The 19,823-nt window shown below is 35.3% G+C and overlaps 1 protein-coding gene across 2 annotated transcripts in view; it reads left to right on the top strand.

The window, feature by feature from the left end:
* The window catches only part of PSMD14 (proteasome 26S subunit, non-ATPase 14), a 46,578-nt gene that overhangs the window by 9,586 nt on the left and 17,169 nt on the right, over positions 1-19,823 (top strand). For both annotated transcript variants that reach the window (XM_051787677.1, XM_051787678.1), the window contains exons 5-8: positions 12,974-13,045; positions 13,378-13,497; positions 14,598-14,668; positions 15,623-15,773. In XM_051787677.1, the coding sequence (XP_051643637.1) occupies positions 12,974-13,045; positions 13,378-13,497; positions 14,598-14,668; positions 15,623-15,773 (414 nt within the window). The remainder of the gene's footprint in view (positions 1-12,973; positions 13,046-13,377; positions 13,498-14,597; positions 14,669-15,622; positions 15,774-19,823) is intronic.

Consider the following 19,823-nt stretch of genomic DNA (forward strand, 5'->3'; position numbering starts at 1 on the left):
GTCTTGACTACTTTTATAGTCTTTTGGTTTATTGAATCAGTAGGAAAGCTTTTTAAAAAAAATATTTTTATCTCCTTAAAGTACTGTGTTTCAATGGACCTTCAAAGGTCACTTCTGTTCTGAGTATCAATTGATTAGTAATTGAGATTGAGAGAGAGTCCAGAGAGAACCAGGTGTCTTTGAATTAGAAGAGAGAAGGCGGATACTTCTTGAATAAACTTTGTAGTGCTAGAAAGTAAACAGTTATTACTATTTGTTTTCACTAAAGTGTTTTAAACGAGTGTACAAAGCTTTTTGTTTTTCTTATTGCTGTGTCACAGTTGTTCTGAGCTCTTGCTTTAAAGGTTGAACATAGTAAAAACATCTGAGTGAGTCATTCTTGCTGGCATAAGAATCCTCTGTGTGTATAGTCTGGTAGAAGAAGAGGCATTTTCAAAGTAGTTTTATCACATAATTTGGGCATTATTTTTTGCTTGTAGCTAGGGGTCTGCTTAGCAAGAGGACTGCATCACATAAGGTATGCTGTCAGTCCGTTTGATTTCTCTGTAACTGATGTTAAAGTAACAGCAGATGCTTGGTCAGCACAGTTCTTTTTTCATCTCTGCCAAGGCATTCTTTCTCATTGACTTGCTTTAGCTTCTTCAGCAGTACTTTCTCAACTCTTTCACCTTGGTAAAAGTACCTCTTCTGATTATTATATTGTTCAGGGTTTTTTGGTTTTTTTCTTCGTTTCCAAACTCAAATATACTGTCCCAAACGCTCTTTGAATTAGTGTTTTTGCAATATTCTATTCAAATTTTTTTGTGTACTGTATTCTACTCTAGAACTACTTTCACTGCACTTGTGTTTCTCTTTTCTTACTACTTGCTCCTTCAGGATGCTACTGAGTGGCTGATTGGTCTTCACTTATCCAGAGGTGGTCAGTTCTAAGTTGCATCTACCCTAAGCCTGTCATCATATGGTTGATAAACAAATCTTTAAGGAAGTAATCTTCAAGTGATATTTCAACAATAAGCTTTCCCTCCAGTGATTTGTGGCTTAGAAATCTTGAGCCGTGTCTTCTCTTTTAGTCATAGATGGACAAAGGACTGTCTGTGGGGCAGCAGGTGGACAAGAGAGGAAGGGGGAAGAGAACCTTATAGCTTTTGGCATTACATAAGCCATTCGTACTATTTTCTGACAGTGCACTTGGTCATTAACTATGTGTTCTTTTTATGGGAAGGTACCTGTATTTAGTTTTGAACTTGATGCCAAAAATATGACCTTCTTTGGAACACTTTCTCATGCAGAAATTGTTTGTCTTACATGACTGGTGTTGTACACCTGGGAAATAACCTCTTATTGTCTTGAATTTCTGCTCTTGTGGTAAATGCATAAGATGAACCAATCATGGAAGCTTTTTCAAAAAGATGTAGGGGAACTGTAAAAGATTGAAAGTGTTGTGCTGTCCCAAAGAAAATGCTTATTACTTTCACTTCCCTCCCTATAGTTAATGGAAATTAAGATTTTGGCAATGCCCTTGTTTTTCTTTGCTTGTATGGTCGTCTCTCTTTCTTCTCCTTCCCTTTATCATGTTGAGGGTTTTTCTAGTTATCTTCTTTTCCTGATTCATTTCCATCTCTCCCTGTTCTTCCCCCTGGAGTACTGCCTACCACAGAATTTCACTAGTGATTTAGTACTTTACTTTGCATTGTACATTTGCTGCAGACAAATTAACAGGCTTTGTGGGGTACGTAAAAGCATTCTACTTATGTAGCAGGCAGGAATTTGGAGCAACACTCCTCTTCATTTTGTATGCTGAACTATTGTTTGCTACTGAAATCAGTTCCACATATGCCTCTATTAGGCAATCCTACTGAGTATTGTTAAAGGGTGTGAGCAAATTAAGTGCATTTTTAGCCGAGCTTTCTCTCCCCAACACTTTCAGAACAATAGTCCAAGCAATACAAGTTCTTGTCCGTGCTAGCACATGTTGAATCCAGATGTGATAGGAAGCAGTGAAACAATGACACTTCTTAAAAATGCTGTTGAAGTAATTTTTCATTACTTGATGGATTTTTGAAAATATTTATTTACACTGTTCTGCTCATGGAGACAACTGTTCTAGTACAATAAATGAAAAATAAAACTCGTTCTGTATTTTTGAATTAACATATTTGATGACAGAGGGGAAGGGAAAAAGTCCAAATGGGAAGGGAGGGGGAGACAGAGAACTGACCTGTATCTTGTAAGGAGTGTTTACACCTTGAGTTGGAATATAGAAAATAGAAGTGCAGATAGCTATTTTATTTGAATCATGGACTTGCCAATTAGCCATCAAGTGCTTCCATCTGTGAAATAGTTGATCAGATGGGTTAGCTGGGATGTTTCCAGATTAGGGCATTGTAAATGGCACTTGAAAACTGTCACTTTGATTATGAGGTTTCAAGCATTGCACTGTTTGATGCTGTGGAACCTTTTTCCCCTTGTATGATCATGAGTTTTTTAGAACATGCTTATCCTGTTTAGTAAATCTGTGGCACCACAGGAACTTGAGAGACCTGCTGCTAATCTAAAGTTCTGTTTGATCTGCTGATCTAGGCAGGATGGTTATTAAAGAAGAACATAGTGCACTCTTCTGCAGGACTTCTGCATAGGAGTTGGTGCTCTGGCAGGCAGAGGAAGGGTCAGGCTCAGTGTAGATCATTCCCAATTAAGAATTACATGCAAGTTTCCTTGGATTACTTCGTTAAGCTGATATGTCTCTTGAAGTACATGACTTGTTCTTGCATCTTACATCTTCCGTATGTAAACAAAAAACCCACCAACAATAAAAAAACTCAAACCCAAAACAAACCCAGACACCTCCATCCCTCCTCTCCAAAAAAAATCCACACCAAAAACTCAACCAGGAAAAAAAGCATACATCTTATTGAAGACTGTTTTGGTTTACTGATTCTTGAAACAGGTTGCATGTTAATTTGAAAGATGCAAATGTGTTGTCTTTAATGAAGTGCTTTTTTCCTTGAAAAGCTGTAGAGTGTTCTTGTATCTCCGTATCTCTTGCACCTCTACTACTTTCTCCTTTCTGTGTCTCTTGGGTGTATATACTTTGTGTGGTTTGAATTGTAGTGATGCACTATTGTCTGCTTCTCACATGTATTTGATGCTTCAGGTACGCCTTTTGACACTACTCTGCCAGGGTAATAAATCTGAATTAGAGCTCTTAAAATTGTGCATCATTTCTGTGCCATTGCTTCTGAGACATTTTCCAGCGAAGTTCTCAAGTATGAAGGATGTTACTATTTCTGGAATTCCAATGTAACTCCCAGTAGGTGAGATGGCGTACAATTTAGGCAGTTTATTCCAGTTCTACTTTTTTTTCCCTGGGAGCTATCAACCCATTTAAAGAATAAAAAAATGTTCTCAGTGACTAACATTTTTCATCCATTAAAAACATCCAACATCAACTTCCATAAGAAGTTAAGAAGACTTAATCAATTGCCTACCTTATCTTCTGTAGAAAGTCTTAGCATCAGTTTATATATCCAAAATATATGATTTTGTTTTAAGGAGATAATAACCACCTTAGATATAGTAAATATACTGTTTTTCTTTCATAGTCTGGGATGAGTATTTTACTGCATTGATTAGTGTTTTAGTGAAGGGCTGTGCAGTGAAAGCTTCATAGGAAATTTAGGGTACAGGGGTGACCTGTTTACAGGGTCTGCTTACACTGGAGGCAATAACTCCATGGGTCGAGTTAGGCTTATTTGAAAGTTGTTGGGGACTGCTAAAGGCAGAGTATATTTTGCCTACCTTTGAGCAGAGTTGATTCATTGTAACGTGATCTATATCCTAAAGGGCTCATGGGAGAGGGAGATAGAAATATGATAGAACTGGTTTAGGAGCAGTCATATCATTGTACTTAAGCTCTGTGTGTATTTTGTGTTATAAAGGCTGTCTTCCAGTAAGATGGCTGCACTACGTTCACACCTCACATTTTAATCACAAACAAACATAAAACTAAAAAAGCTAGTGGGTTGCATCTGAGCATTATCAGTTTCCTCTGATCTACTGTTTTACTCTAGATACCATTTTTAGCTGCCTCCTCTTGCCCTCAGATCTTCAACTTCCATATTTCTAATAATTAGGCAATTAGCTTCTCTCTCTCCTCGATTTAATTGCCAGTGTAGTTCAACTGACTTTCCCCAGAAGAGGCAAAGGAGCTTGGACAAGGAAATGAGTGTAGCCATAATGAGAAAGAACATGAGGAAAAAAAGACTAAACAAGAAGAGACATCCTTGTGCCTTTTGCATTACACCTATTCATTTGTAATATTCCTTTCTGTTAGCTGCCTTACAGTGATTGATTTAATTTCTTTCTCTTAGAAGTTGTATCTTCTTTCTGAAATCCCATGCTAAGTTTCAATACTACTATCCAGCACCTTTGAACAAGGGCTTCTGTTTGCTTCCTGCCATGTAGAAGAGTCATCTTTAGGCTTTCCCTGGAAGTTTGAAGTGTTCTTGTGTTAATAGTGGTGTGGTTTTGGGCAGGGTTGGTTGGTTGTTTTTCAAGTGCTGCAACCAACCTTCCTACATATTGCTACTGAATCTCCAGCTCACCTGCTCATATCCACAGGACCAGCTCTTCACAACAGAGAACCTGTAGGCGTATAGAACCCAGTGCATTTTTCTACATATTGAGTAAACTGCTTTGCTGCTCAAAGTGTACTTCAGGGTGATCTCAGGTAACACCTGCTGATGGGTACTTGCCTTCTTGACAGAACTGTGTCTAGAATAAGGTAATTAAAAATCTGTGTTAGACACTTCTGGAGGTAGACAAAAATCTACAAATGCTGACTCGTCATGTGCATTGAGGCTCGGTTCTAAATCCCACTACCTTCTGTAATGCTGATAGGAATAGATAACAGGTTAGTCCTGGTTTTGTTCTGGAGTGAAACTGAGCTCTGGATTTTCTTTTTATTTCCAGTAGACTGAGGTTGTGAAAAATAATAGTTCTTTTCAAAAGGATGGTACAGTGTTACTGAGGATTTTTTGTGTCCCTGATCTTATGGCTTTTTGCTAATCATAACGTTGTCGTACAATCACAGAATGGTTTGGGTTGGAAGGGACCTTTAAAGGTCATCTAGTCCAAATTGTGCTTGTACTTGATAATAAGGGATATTAACTGCAGTGATGCAGCATACCTTCCCTTGCTGTGATATGTGTCTCAATGAATTTGTAGCTTATATGGGGTAAAGACAGAGGAAACACTGAACCTGGAAAGATCACACTTAAGTGGCCATTTCTTGCACCAGTTGTGTTGGGAAAATTGCAGAAAGTCTGACTACTGCAAATTGCATCAAGGTGATATATGTAAATAATTTTATATCGTGAATGCATGTTAATATTGGGTAATAAATATTTATTTCTAATAAAAATTAGACTAAATAGAATGTCTGTAAAGTACATTGTAGTGAAATTAAACTTAACAGACCTCAAAATAACTTCAATTAGCATCATTTGATGCCAAATCTGGTAAATATTTTTTTCTTAGTAAGTTCTAAGCCTCTGTCTTTGACAATATTTTCAAAAGGTAGTGCTGTAAAACAGAAGTACTGGCTTTTTTGTAGAAGACCTTTTAAAATTTTGACAATTTTGGGCAATTAGATGAGCGAAACACGTTACATTCTATGAGCACGTGGGAAATCCTGCATATGCTCACACTGGTGAATTACTATACCTCTTCCATTAAACTATTAGTAGTGCAGTAGAGACTACTAATAGATGGATAGGATAGAAACATAAACTAAACTTTCATTACTTCCTTCTGTTAACTGAAATTCTGGCCAGGTTCTTCTAGTGTCCCAGTAAACTGGAAACTATTTATGTTTGAAGTTCTGCTTAATTAAAAGCAATCAAATAATAAAAACAAACAAAAACACCACAAAAAAACTCCCAACAACAACAACAAAAAAACCCCACAACCAAAAAACAGCCCAAAAACCACCACCCACACACACACCCCCCCCAAAGAAAACCTCAAAACCCCACAGAAGCTAAAACTGCAAACAAGCAGAAAAGCTAAGCAGTAATGTCTTGGCTCTGCACCAAAGAGGTGTTGGCAAACTTATGATCCCAACCCGTTAAACCAACTGCTCAAAGCTATACAAAGTTCTGTGTTCTGTAATTTTGGTTTTTGAAGATACAGGGAGATTGGAAATGTTACATATTTCAAGTCCATCTATATTGCTGTTTATGGAGTTCTGTTGTAAATGTGAACCTGGATAAACTTTTTTTAGGAGACAGAAATTTGTAAAACATACTGATGCAGTTTTTATCTGGCCTGTTAAGGTGGGGTTTTTTTCAGAGGTTTTCAATTTAAAGTAGCAGTTGATGCCACAGTACTTCCCTAGTATCCTTACTCCATTTTGGAGTCTATGAGACTAAACATGTTACTACAATTTTTATTTCATCTGACATATGGTGTAAGAAGACAATGTGATCCTTTGAGAAATCTAGGCTGTTTGTTGAGGCTTATGGTATTTTGTGGTCTGTTATGTATGCTTGATTATAATTGGTATAAAAATGGACCTAAACATACAAACTGTTTAGGCATAATGCTAGTTTCAAAGTCTAATCCTGTTGATGTGGATATAACTTCAAAATTGCGTGTGTACTAGCTTGAAAATAGCAATAAAATTTCAAATTACTACTAATTAGTGTGTGATTCACAGTGCAAAGTAATGTATTTTTCCTTTTTTTATGAACTCTCTGATTTTTAATTTTTTTATGACCTCAGTAATTTTTGTCTGTCATGACTGATCATGTTAACTTCCTGTACTGCAGAAAATGCAATATGTGGCTTCTAGTGCTTGTCATGGCAAAGTTGCTAGAACCAGAGATCCAGGAGTATGGTTTACTCCCTTTGCTGCTTCTACTGATGGAACATGAGTTGGTAATTTCTATAAGTGTATTGTCTCAGTACAGGAAAAAATTATTCCACAATCCAAATTCTGTTTAGATTTTTAGGCTTAGCAATGTGTAAAAAGCACTATGCTGATCTAAGACATCTTCTATTAAAATTTATATCAATATATAACCAGGTTGTACCACTTAGTGACAAAGGGCAAGTAGAGAAGAGCAGTGGTACTCTGGTGAACTCCTAAGGTCTTATTATCACTAATACCTCTGCACTCATGCTCATGCTTGTGTCCTCTCTGCAGGTAGTATTCTGGAATGGGTTTTTTTCCCTCATACCAAACTATACACACACAGTTGAATTTACCTCCATAAAATTGTAGTTTTAAGATTTCTTTGTGTTCTGATCCTTCCATGCATCCTTTAATGTGATAAATTACTATTTTACAATGATTGTCCTTGCATTAATGCCTCAGTTGCCTTTATCCTCCTTACCTACATAATAAAATGTCATCTTTACCTGAAACACTTGTTCTGGAGGAGGTAGAGAAGGGAAATGAAGAAAAAGTGTGGGGTGAATGCTTATTTAAATTCAAAAGTAATGCAAGGGTTTTTTTTTCTTGTTGTTTTTTTTTTTTTAGTTAATCTTTCTCAATTGTATTTGGATATAACAGCTGAAAATACGTATTGAAAGGGTTAAGTCGGCATGAAAGAATTCATTTCCACTTTAATGACCTAGCCTTGCTGGGTTAGGACTATGGGGAACATGATTCTGACTTGTACTCCTATTGCCAATTAACACCTCCTATAACAGGTTGCCTCAGCTAGTCATTGAAGCAGAGGCAGTAGAAATAGTTTACATGCAGCTTGTTTTTCACACTAGTTGTTTAATACTCACAAAATTAAAGTATTAAAAGGTTCTTTCTTACCTTACTGGGAAAGAAAGAAAACATTATAGTAGTCATAGTTTGCTTTTGTGTCCTATGTTCATGTTTAAATTGTTCCAATTGCAAAAATAAATTGGGAAAAAAGTAGTAAAGATTGTGGCAGTTCTTATATTTTACACAGTCATATGGTTTTTGGTGCATTAAAGCTAAGATGTGCTCTACAGTACTTTAGTTCGCTGCCTTTGGCTTTTTATTACAGTTGCCCCTGCAAAACTGAGTTTCTTTGAAACAGCAGTGATGTATTTCAAAATCATCTTTTGTGCTGTTAGCATGACACCAGAGCAGTGTTTAAGATCCATTTAAACAATGGAAAGTGTATCCATTTCTGGACTATTTCTCAGTTGCTTGTGTAATTAATCAAGTCCACCTTCTATACCTATTTGAATAAATGTAAAATAGTACAAATAAAGAGCAGTGCTCTAAAGTGACACTTTAGTTCACATTTAATAATAAAATTGGCTAAATAATTGATATCGGTTCACACTAAGAGAAAGGTGAAGTAATATACCTAAAAGTGTTAACAAATTTGCTAAAAGGCCTGAGTAGATAACACTTCAAGGCGTTAGTTTTTATCCTGTTAGAATGGCAAATGCCTTTAACACTTAGTCAACAAGGGCTGCCCAAGTAAAGGGCTGCTTTTTATATTGGATCATTTCTTTAACTGTTTGAAGCAAAAACAGTATCATGCATAATTTATATTACAGTTTAATTTTCTGTTCATAACTTGCATGTGATTCTTTTTCCATTACAAGTTGTACTGAAAAAAAAAGTAAAAACGTATTTGAATAGTGCTAACTTAATTTTATCAATTATTATTGAACTTGGGATTCTGCCATTCTAAACAAAAACAAACCCAGAGTTTGGTTGGGTTTTATGAGATGGCTGGCCATCAGGCAGCTCATTTCACTGGCTGACAGCATGTATAGTTGATTCAGAATAAACGTCCATTTTCAGTAAGTAGCATATAACAGTATTGTCTAAGAGCAGTTTTTTAATTTTAATAATTACTGTATCCAGCTTATACAGAAAGCTGCTTTCTTGTTTGGGTTCCTGACACCAGTTAATTTAATTTGGTACTCTGCTTCATAAGGATGGTGCTTCTTTGTTAAAGTTGGCAGGCAGTGAAGTTTATGAACAGTGGTAGTAGCACATGCTGTGGAGGGTCAGTGTAAAATACTTGCCTCCATGTAGAGATTAACTAATAAAGTCTTTCTTCCTCTTTTCTTGATGAAAGAAATGAATAAACTTCTGTGAAAGACTAGCAGAAACAGACCAAAGAAGTCTCAAAGCATATAACTCATAGCTAACTCCCACATACTGTGTAACTAACATGCAGAAGCTTGGGCTGTCACTCCAGGGCTATGTTAGATTATCAGCCATTTGTGGAAAGGAAGGTGATCCGAGATGGCAGTAAATTGGTTCCAGTTTCCAAATATCTGTTTTTTCAAATGGTATCATCTAAAGTAAAGTAAACTACCTGGAAGACCCAAGATCTATTCTGTTGGTTTTAGTTATTGAACCTCTAAAGGTTTTATGTTAAGAATTTGATGAACTTTGCCTTTATCATTTTCTGTAGAAGTACAAATGTGTAATTATAGTATTTTATGTGGCAGTTTATCTTTGGTAGAAAAATAATGCGAAACTTGACGTATGGATCATTTCAGTATTCCTTTGAGCAGTTCATTCTAATCTGTATTCAAAACAAAGGAAGGAATATTAACATGAAAATTAATACACATAATTGGTGTGGTGCAATGATGAGTTTCCTTTTCCCATAATTTAGCTAGTAATTAAAATCTATAAGGAGAACAGAGCAGACGGAAAGGAGATAGTGAGGTCACACAAAAGAAACATCAGTGACCAAGGACATACTGAGTATGTGCTGTATTTTTATAAGATGACTGAGAATTAATAAACCTGCACTGTATACCACCATTAGCTAATTTTTATGAGTTCAGGTAAAGTGGTTGAACTGCATGATAAGAGTGAAAGCTGATCTTTAATATTTTTACTGTCTCATGGCACATGCTTAAAGTGGAGCAGTGAAGTTTGCAGTTGATACCTCCTAACGTGGTTGTTTATATATATATATATTTAAACACATTTAGTGTGCAAAATCATTCTCAGTGAATACTATGGCTTAAAAAAACCCAAAACAAGCTAGCAGAAGCTAAGCAAGTTGATTTACACCAATGAAGCATTCTTTTATGAATTAGCAACATTTCCTATGCTGAAAATAGTTGACTATCAGTGCTGGCAACTGGCAAGAGGACTTCTAACATAAATTTTGAATACAGAAATTGATGAAGTCCCTCTTCTGGACCATCACCAAGATAAATGAGCCTTTGGAAGCTCCAAGGAATATAGAAATCATAAGGAAATATTAGGAATTAATACAGTAGGGTTATACCCTGCTTTAGTTCCTACCTTCACTTAAACTAAAGGTGATTTATTTGCCATGTTACAGAAACAAAATGTATTAATGTTTGTCTTTGTTTCCTCCCCATAAGTGGTGAATCTCCTGACTGATTTTAAAATCAGAAAAGTTATGAAGAATAAGCTCTTACAGGTTGTGACACGGGCATCTGTACAGGGGACAGAGACGTGATTAATGCCTCAGCTGCAAGACGGGTGTCAGTGTGATCTTAACACACACTAGAGATTCCATCAAGGAGAACCTATTTGAGAACCATAGTCTGTAGAGTAAACTTCAGTTTAAGCTCCTGATTTTTGAGAAGCTGGTCTCAATCAAACAGCAACATTTGCCTTCCAGAAATCATAAAATTACTTATGCTAGTTTGTGGGATTTTTTCTATTATGCTGTTCTCTATTTTAAAAAATACTGAATGGTGCAATGGGATAGTTGCTTACAGTGAAATGTTAAATAAAATCTGGAACAAATGTGGAATGTGTATGGTGATCACAACATGGGTATTATTGTTCTTCCTAAAGCAGAAGGTTACTGAGTTTGTATTTTTACTCTCACTTCAGACCGTCTCTGGTCTAGAACTGGTAGAAAATTGGGAGAGCTTTATGTATGAAAAAAGTTGTTAACGAACTGGAAAGTTACTTTTAAAATTAAAACTCAGTTTATCTGGGCTTTATTCTTGGCAGTGATTGTGGAAACTTGAGTCTTCATGCTTTCCAAATTCTAAGTGAACGTTTCAAAGTGAATCATTAGAATAGACTTAAAGCAGGAGAGAGATGGTTAAAAAAGTAATCTGACATTCTTATGGAGGAAAAAACATAGGAACAGCATCAGAAAATGATTGGGCATTTGAAGCTTTACCAGTCAAACAATTTAATTGTAGAAAGTTTGGTATAAGTGATTCAGATGCTCTGTGCATCTGGTTCTGTGAAATGTTCTGAGGAACTGCTCATAGAGTTTTTCAGCATGAGTGCTAGAGGAGCACTTCTCCACTGGAGCATCTCACTGTTGACCTAGGGCTATACCAGGCTTTTGATGAAGGGGTGGGGTTGATGCAAAATAGACCTTTGGTGAGAATACTATAGAAGGTGAAAAGTTAAAACTGCTGGAAGATTGCTGAAAAGGCCAGAGTGACAGAGGAATTAGCAATGAGTAGTAAGAAGTGAGGAAGAGCACATATCAAGAGGTGATGATCAGCAATATCCAAGTTGGAAATAAAGGTTTGAAGCTATTATGAAGCAGTTACGGTTGCCACGGATCCATGCATGTATGTAAGTTTCAAAATACAAAGACTGGATTCAAAATATAAAAGTTGGATCTGGAATTAATAGAGAAAGTATTCATTGACGTTAGGGAGGGAAAAAAACCCCAAACTGAATTTTCTTATTGTCTGTATTCTGAAGACTAGATGTCATTTGTCTGTGTATGAAAAAATGGAAGTATGCAGAAAAGACAATTACTGTACAAATGCAATATTTTGATTACTTAAGTACCTGGTTTTATCTTCAGGAGGTAATGGCATGCGTTGATTGCTTTCTTCTATTTGTTGTCATGTGGATACACATTGTACTGAATTTCCTCTTACAGGGAAATATCTAGAATTTATTTGAAACTTCTCCTTTTTTCCCCCAATTTTGCTTATAACTCTGGAATCAAAGTTCTAAATCTGTAAAATGTTTGTGTAAAAGCACCAGTTTTCCTCTTTTAGCTTAATCTGGAGTATCTTTTTTATTTACCATACTCCCTAGTGTTGTTTTGTTGCCTTTCTAAGTTTACATCACTTCATGCAGAAGTAACCAGTGTCTTTTCAGCAGAAATTTGTTGTACACAATTTCATAATAAATTAGTGAACTTGCTCTTAATTGACTGTAATGAGGTATACTGTTATGGAATTCTGTATATAAGAGCAGCAGCATCATTTCTTTTGCTCCTTGAGAAAGGGACATTTAAACTGCTACCTCCTGTGTTTTTCATTTTCAGCAGTACACAGAACCTGTTTCAACCAATCATTCACACCTGGGACAGTTGTGCTAATTTTTGAATAACTACTCATAAGGCAAAGAGCAAAGTATTTTGTTCACAGCTTTTCCACCTAGGGATCAGAGGTCCATTTTTTCTCTCACTGTACCGGTGTATCTGCAAAGTACTCCCATAGCCTTTATCTGCAAGTCCTCTTTAGCTGAAAGCTGATGAAGCAAAGGGAAATTGCTGTTTGTGTTGCTGCCAGTTAATCATGCTAGCCCAGCAGCATTTACATTCACACCACTGTAAGAAACACATAGTTAATTGGAGAAGTGGCCATATTTTACAGCTGACGAAGGTTTGCATTGCAGCAAGGCTGACTAATGGAAACTTATCTGACTCAGCCTGAATGGCTTGTAACAGGTTTGTACCCAGTGCAATACTTGCCAGTTTTATATTTGACTGATTGTGATAAGATTGCTCTTTAGACTGTGTACTTTGGGGTGAGGGAGGTGACCTTTTACAAAATATGTTAGTGAAGAAAGGTGCTGTAAAGAAGTGTTTGGGGTTTGGGTGTACTTTTTTTTTTTGTTTGTAACAACTATATCTAACCCACAAAGTCACAATTATACATGCATTTTTCTGTAAGTTTTGTAATATGGAAAACAAAAGAAAATGTTTCGAAATTGCAGAATAACAATGGTGGAGAAAATAATTATTTATTCTTTTCATAGGGACCACCAACAGATGCTCCTGCAGTTGATACAGCAGAACAGGTTTATATCTCTTCCCTTGCACTGCTGAAAGTAAGTGTTCTGTGCATACTGTGCATACTGTGTCTGAGTATAGTGCTGGAGATAGAGCACCTGGCAGCTGTCCAAAGTTTATGGACGTGTGTTCCCTAGGTGCTGGTCAGACTAATTTTAAAAATAAATTAATGCTGATTGGAACACTCAGAAACTTACTTCAATTAGTTCTGCTTTATTGGCTTTGCTTTTACTATTTTATAGTTCATTACAGTTTCCAAGTGTGCTACAAGTTGCAAATTAACTATAGATCAACAAAGGCTGAAAGAACTACCTCAAATCAAACTTGAGTCTCCTGTTAAACATATGGTGTCATTTGGTCTTGATTCCAGATGTTGAAGCATGGTCGTGCTGGTGTCCCTATGGAAGTCATGGGTCTGATGCTTGGAGAATTTGTTGATGATTATACTGTGAGAGTGATTGATGTTTTTGCAATGCCACAGTCTGGAACGGTGAGTTCTTTGCATCTATACCTTGATAGTTTTGTTTGTTTGTTTGTTTTTTTCCTTATGGTAAATTTATTTTTGGAAAGCTTCTTGTGCTTTACCTCTGATGCAATCTGAAGGTATAATCTGTGAGTTATAGTTCAAACAAGTCAAATGGATTTAAGGGTTTCAGTAAACGAAAAAAAATTAGTAGAAACTTTTTTTTGGCAAAGTCTAGTACTTAAGTGGGTATATCAATATATGCAGATGTTATGTTCTTATGTAGTATAAATATATTGGTAGTACATGACTTATAAGATTTATAAATTGATAACTTTCAGAACTCATATACTGTGAGCCAGGGGAAGGATTCAAAATTTAAAATGTTTGATTAGAAGCATATCATGTGCTTAATTGTGATGGTGCTATAGATACACTTCAAACTAGATATGCTTCAAACTTGCTCTCTTTGACAGATCTTAGTGGCATGTCTCTTAAATGATATTTTTGTGATGTGAAAAAATTATGTATTTTAATTTTGAGTAAGAATATCCGTTTTATAAAGAGATTAAAGAGGTGAGTCCAGGGGCATAACTGGGGTTTATGATGCTTTATTTTGTGTAACTAGAATGAAATGTTCTTAAAAGAAGCAATGGCATCCCTTTGTAACTCAGAGCTGCACATCAATTAAATTTTCGAATTCTTTTGTCCTGAATTAATTCTATACCTGTCCATAATATAAAAATCTGCATAAAGCCAATATGTAATATTAATCTTGAATAAAACCTGTAGAGCTGAACTTGTGAGAAACAACAGGCCACTGTTGGCAGAGCAAACAGAGGGGGAAAAGATAAATTCCTGTGCCTATTTAATCATGTTTACTCATTGTAGAGATTACTTACATAGCAATTCAAAATCTTCTTTCAGTATTTTAAGAATCACATTGAAATACATTTCTAAAAATTGTATTTTGCATTTAAGGGAGTTCTGTCATGTAGTACTGGAATATTCAGGTTGCCTTTTTAAAAAGATAGTTATAAATATTTTTTTGTGTGGAAAGTAACAAGTCAAAAGATAATATTGCTTTATGTACAACTACTATGATTTTTGTCTGTCTTTTGAATCAGGGTGTCAGTGTGGAAGCAGTGGATCCTGTATTTCAAGCAAAAATGTTGGATATGCTGAAACAGACAGGAAGGTAAGTCAGTATAAAGAGGGCTGTTGGTAACAAATACTCCCTGCATGGTTTTTAGAAGAAACAGCTGGCTTTCTGCAAAACTAGGGGCTATTAATAATGTTTAAAAATAAATAATTGGCCCAGAAATTAGGTGAGTAGCATGTAATTCTTTTCTTGCATTTCAATTGTCAGGAGACTGTCACTCCTGTTAAATCTACAGCTTTGATTATTGCACAGAAAGATTAGAATGCTGCTCAGTTTAGTGTAGGTGATTACTACACAGTACCTGCTTAAAAAATTGATTTTTTTATTTAACCCTTTAAGTAATATTTTAAAAAATTAGGAAGATGTAGCTTTTTCATGAGCAATTTTAGTGAAAAGAAAGGGAAAATAATTTTGTAAAAGATCCTAGTATTTAAACAAATTTTTATTTTACTCCTACCTCTCAACAGTTGTCGTCTGCTTGGTCAAATTCTTTTACTGTGGGAAAAACTTCAAAATTAATGTTAGCAAAAGGCTCAGCAGCTGAACAGAACAGTGCAAATTGCTTTTTGACTGAGTTCCTAGTTCTACTGCTGGTTTAATTGATATTTAATCCTTTCCCACCGTTGGTTCCCGTTGTCCATGTCTGAAATGGACTTTCTGCCATGAAAATTCAACCTTCGATGCCAAGGAGTTAAAGAGTAGATATTTACTCAAGTGCTGAAAGGGTAAAAACTGGTTCAGGGAAGGTGTGGTAACAGGGTGAAAAACTGAAAGCATGATCTACCACTGCTAATTTGTATCCCTTAATGATAACCCTCTTTTGTCTCATTTATTCATGTCCATGTTTTCACCATACTATGGTGAGTAATTTAAATATTACCAATGGTGTTTTGTTCACAGCTCATTGTAATTTATGCCCTGATATATTCCTATTTCTTCTTGTGATACATGTTTATATTTTTAAGAATCTCAATGTCCTCTTTGTTTCAGACCTGAGATGGTAGTTGGTTGGTATCATAGTCATCCTGGCTTTGGCTGTTGGTTGTCTGGTGTAGATATCAATACCCAGCAGAGCTTTGAGGCCTTATCAGAAAGAGCTGTTGCTGTGGTGGTGGATCCCATTCAGAGTGTAAAAGGAAAGGTATAGTAGGCTTGCTTTTTATTTTTAAGGCACTTCAGTAAGATTTAATATAGAAGCACTGTAAATATGTGTAAGTTCTTGATTTTTGGAGGCCTATACTGTATTAAAAAAATAAAAATTTAAAAAACCCCACCTCATTGTAAATGAAAATATCATTTCTAATTTATTCCTCATCTTACATCAGTAGTCCTTAAACAGGCTGGAAGTCTTTGATATTGTTAGTACACATAACCAATCATAATCCTCTCTTAATATTTTGCTATTCAGGTGTCACTCAACAGGTTTGCAACTAATAATCCAAGTATACATTGTTTTATATGTTACATTTTAGCTACAAAATCTAAGATCAGTTACTAACAGATTGGAAAAGGTTCAGCCCCTTAACATGAGTACTAGGAAGGCATTGATTTACAGGCATTGTATATGATGGTTTTTAGTATAATTTCTATTCCAAATGTTTTGGGCAATAAAACTTCACAGAGTAGTTGATATCAAGCATTTGAGTGTGCAGATAAATTATTAAGTATGTTAAATTATTATGAAAAGAGATTAACTTGCAAAGCATATTGGGTTATAGTTGTCCTTTGTTGAAATCTCTTTTGTTCTTGTTTAGTTCTCTTTTTATTTCTTTCTAGCCCCATATGCCATTTTCCTATTTCCTGCCTCATGACAGCAGGGAGCAGCTCTATTATCACCTTCACAGAGCTGTCTGCAAATGTGAGAGGCAATTCGATTTTGCTCAACCACAGGGAGAGTGGATTAGAAAAACTACAGAACGTACAGAAATTGGCTAGGTGGTTTACTGCTTTAAAATACTGCTGAGGTGTTTTGTTTGAGCATGCACTCCCATTGTATTGTAGAATAATTATTGAAATGCATCATGATATATATGGATGATTTTCATGTAAATTTATAAATATTTTAAAAGTGTTCATCTTCTATAAAGCCATAGTATCATATTTCGTGTGAGGCAGATCCTATTAAAGCTACTAAACACTATGGGTTCCCTTAATTTCATAATAGAATGTTCTGAAGCTACAGTTGCATTTTCAGTTGGGGTTTTTTTAATTCTGATTTTTATAGCAAATATGTTTATGTAACAGGCAGTTGAAAAGTTAATAGCTTCTTTTCGTTTGGAAGCTATTAGACATCTGAATCAATTTTGTTCCTTTTTAAATTGCATAAAGAGTAGAAGAAAATACAGGTACTCTGGGGAAAAAAAAAGATGCAGTAGAATGTTTAATTATTCCTGACTTATTTTTCCTACAACTTTTTCCCTTTGCTTTTTCTTATTTTCCCACTCCAATAGAAATATTGAAATAAGATTCCTTTTATTTTGTCAAAATATAATAGTCAGGACTAGTACTAGTGATTAATTTAGACCTCATTAGCTATTAAATCCATTAAGAAGAAAAGCCTCCCAGTAAGTCACATACTTGCTCACTAAGTGCTTCTTTTTTAAATAATTTTGTTGCCACTGTCGCTTGACTTAGATATCTATTTTTGAGATCTTTGATCACTTCAAGAAAGTAATCTTTAACATATTTATTTTGAATGTGAATAAATTTTTGTCCATCTAAACTTTTCTCAGTTACAGCTGCTGTTAGGGCATTGCTGCCAGTACTTGAGATTACTGGAAGTCTTGTAATGTTTGTTTTTCATGCACGTTTTTTAGTTGCTACAGTCAGATTAAATTACATTCTCAGGTTTTGCATTACAAAAAATTAACATCTGTCATATTCCTGGCAAGTGCATCCTTTAAAGCTTAGAAATAAAAAGAATAACCCAAATTATGATTACCTTTTTTAAATAACTTCTTGATTTGGAAGACTGTGGAATATGTATGACTTTTATGATCCTGGTTGGCAAGATCACTTACATTAAACTATTTTCAGATTTTAGATGAACCGAGAGAAGAACAGCTACATTAAAGTTAAAGGGGTTTTCTTAGGCCAGGTTTGAGTGTTTCGTGTGCATGTCTAGGTTATTATGGCATCCAGTGCCTCTTCGTATGTTAGACAGCTCAAGCTAAGCCTATGCCAGGGAATTATCTATGTTTGTTAGTACCAGCAAAAGAAGAACCACTTGCAGAGGTAATTTTGCTGGTATAGTAGCCACCATACTGGTGGCTTTAGCTGCATGAGTCCAGGTTCATTATACCTTATACTAGCATGTCTATCTGGCAAAAAATTAGAGTGAACGTGCAGCATAGAGAATTTTAATATGGTTTTTTTGACTGAGATTAGATCTATTTGAAAGCAAAGTCCAAAATAACACATTAGCTACTTTTAGACCTGCCTCGGGGCAGGTCCATGCCCATGTAAATTGGTGTGGCTTATGGTCACTGAAGCTGTCATGGTTGCACTAGTGAAGAATAACTGGGTTATTGTCATGTGTCAGGAAGTTGCAGTGAATTCGGATGAGGAACCTCAGGTTCACCTTGACTAGCTAAAACATTAAAAAGCAGTTTGCCCTGTTACTGGTAAAAAATGAAATGTTGTTCTTTGTTAACTGCCTCATCTGCATACATGTGTTCCAGATACCTCGTAGGACAGGGATGTATGATTGCAGTTTTAAGATAAGAATACCTGTAATTCTCATCAGTTAAAAAAAAATAAAAGTCATTTTATGTCTTAAAACCAATGAGCAAAAATAAAAACTCACAAAAAATCCTTGTATAAAAATAAAATCTCTTATAGAGATCTGTAGATTAAATGCGAACTGCTTTAATGACCAGTTTAGGACTCGGATATTTCTACATTAATATAGTGGGACATGTGAAGGACAAGTAATTTTAAATACTGATCTTACTATTCTACATACTCTTGCACACAAAGTACGTTTTTTCATGACTGTGTGCCATATATTGCAATATTTAGGCTAATAATGTTCTAGTTGTCTGTAAAATAAATTCACAACAGATCAGTGGTTTTAACTGAAGGTCAATGTTATCAGAACCCAGAGAGAAAAAGCTTTATTTTGACTTTTTTTTAAAAATTGATTTCTATGAATGAAATCAAAGTAAACATGCTGGAATATGGCCAGTGGGGCAGCCTGGCTAGTTGTTGCTTCATCTTATACTTACTAGTAAACCTTTCTTTTATCCCCTCCAGTTTTCTAGTCTGTGCAATGGAAGTTGTAATACATATTTAGAGTATTCCACAGAAGTAATAATTTCATTAAAGATCTGGAATAATGCTAAATATTGACATTTCATATTTATTTCCAACATACATTTTGAAATGTCTGTATGGAAAACCATATACCTTTGCCAAATGTTAAAAATAAATGTGTTTTTTGGACCTTAACATAGCAGCTGTTCTTCACCTCTTAAGGAAAATATAACTAAAGTAAACCAAAAGCATTAACTTACCGTGTTGCATTTGTCCTATTAAATTTTTTAAAAAACATTTTCTGTTTTGAACTGTTTTAAACTTTGGATCTTTATTATAAGAAAGTCACCATTTAAAATGGTTTTTTGAGGCAGTTCATTGGTTTCCCTTGATTAATAATTGCTGGCATAAGGATCAGTCAAATATCCAAAATTGTCAGAAGTCCATTTTGTATATCTGAGAAGCTTGTTGGCACTTGTGGTGTTTAGTAGGATATGTAGCAAAATCTCTTATTCATACAGCAAACTTTCATTACTGTTAAAGCATAATTTTTCCTAACAAGACACTATCAGAAATATTTGTAGGAAGGTCTGTTGGTTTATGGCAAAATTCTTTTTTTTAATTGTTTGCTGAGGAAAATATTTATCTTTGCAATAACTTTTTGTAAATTCTACTTCAGTCACCTTCTGACAGATAAAACCGAATATTCTATGCATCTTAATCTAGTGCTTAAACCAGATGCTGCCACTTTGATGAAAGAGTTTTGCTACGGTACTTTATCCTTATCTTAATCTCGGTCCCAAAGTAAAAGGAGAAAAAACAGGTACATTTGGGTAGCCCAGTAAATCAAAATAATTCCAGTTGAGAATGATCTCTGTAGATCATCTAGTCCAACCTTGTGCTGCACACAGTGTCAACGTTCAGTTCAGACCGGCTC

This window comes from Manacus candei, unplaced genomic scaffold, assembly GCF_025592945.1.
Source record: "Manacus candei isolate 608988 ecotype Guabito, Panama unplaced genomic scaffold, ASM2559294v1 h1tg000023l, whole genome shotgun sequence".
NCBI classification, from domain to species: Eukaryota; Metazoa; Chordata; class Aves; order Passeriformes; family Pipridae; genus Manacus; species Manacus candei.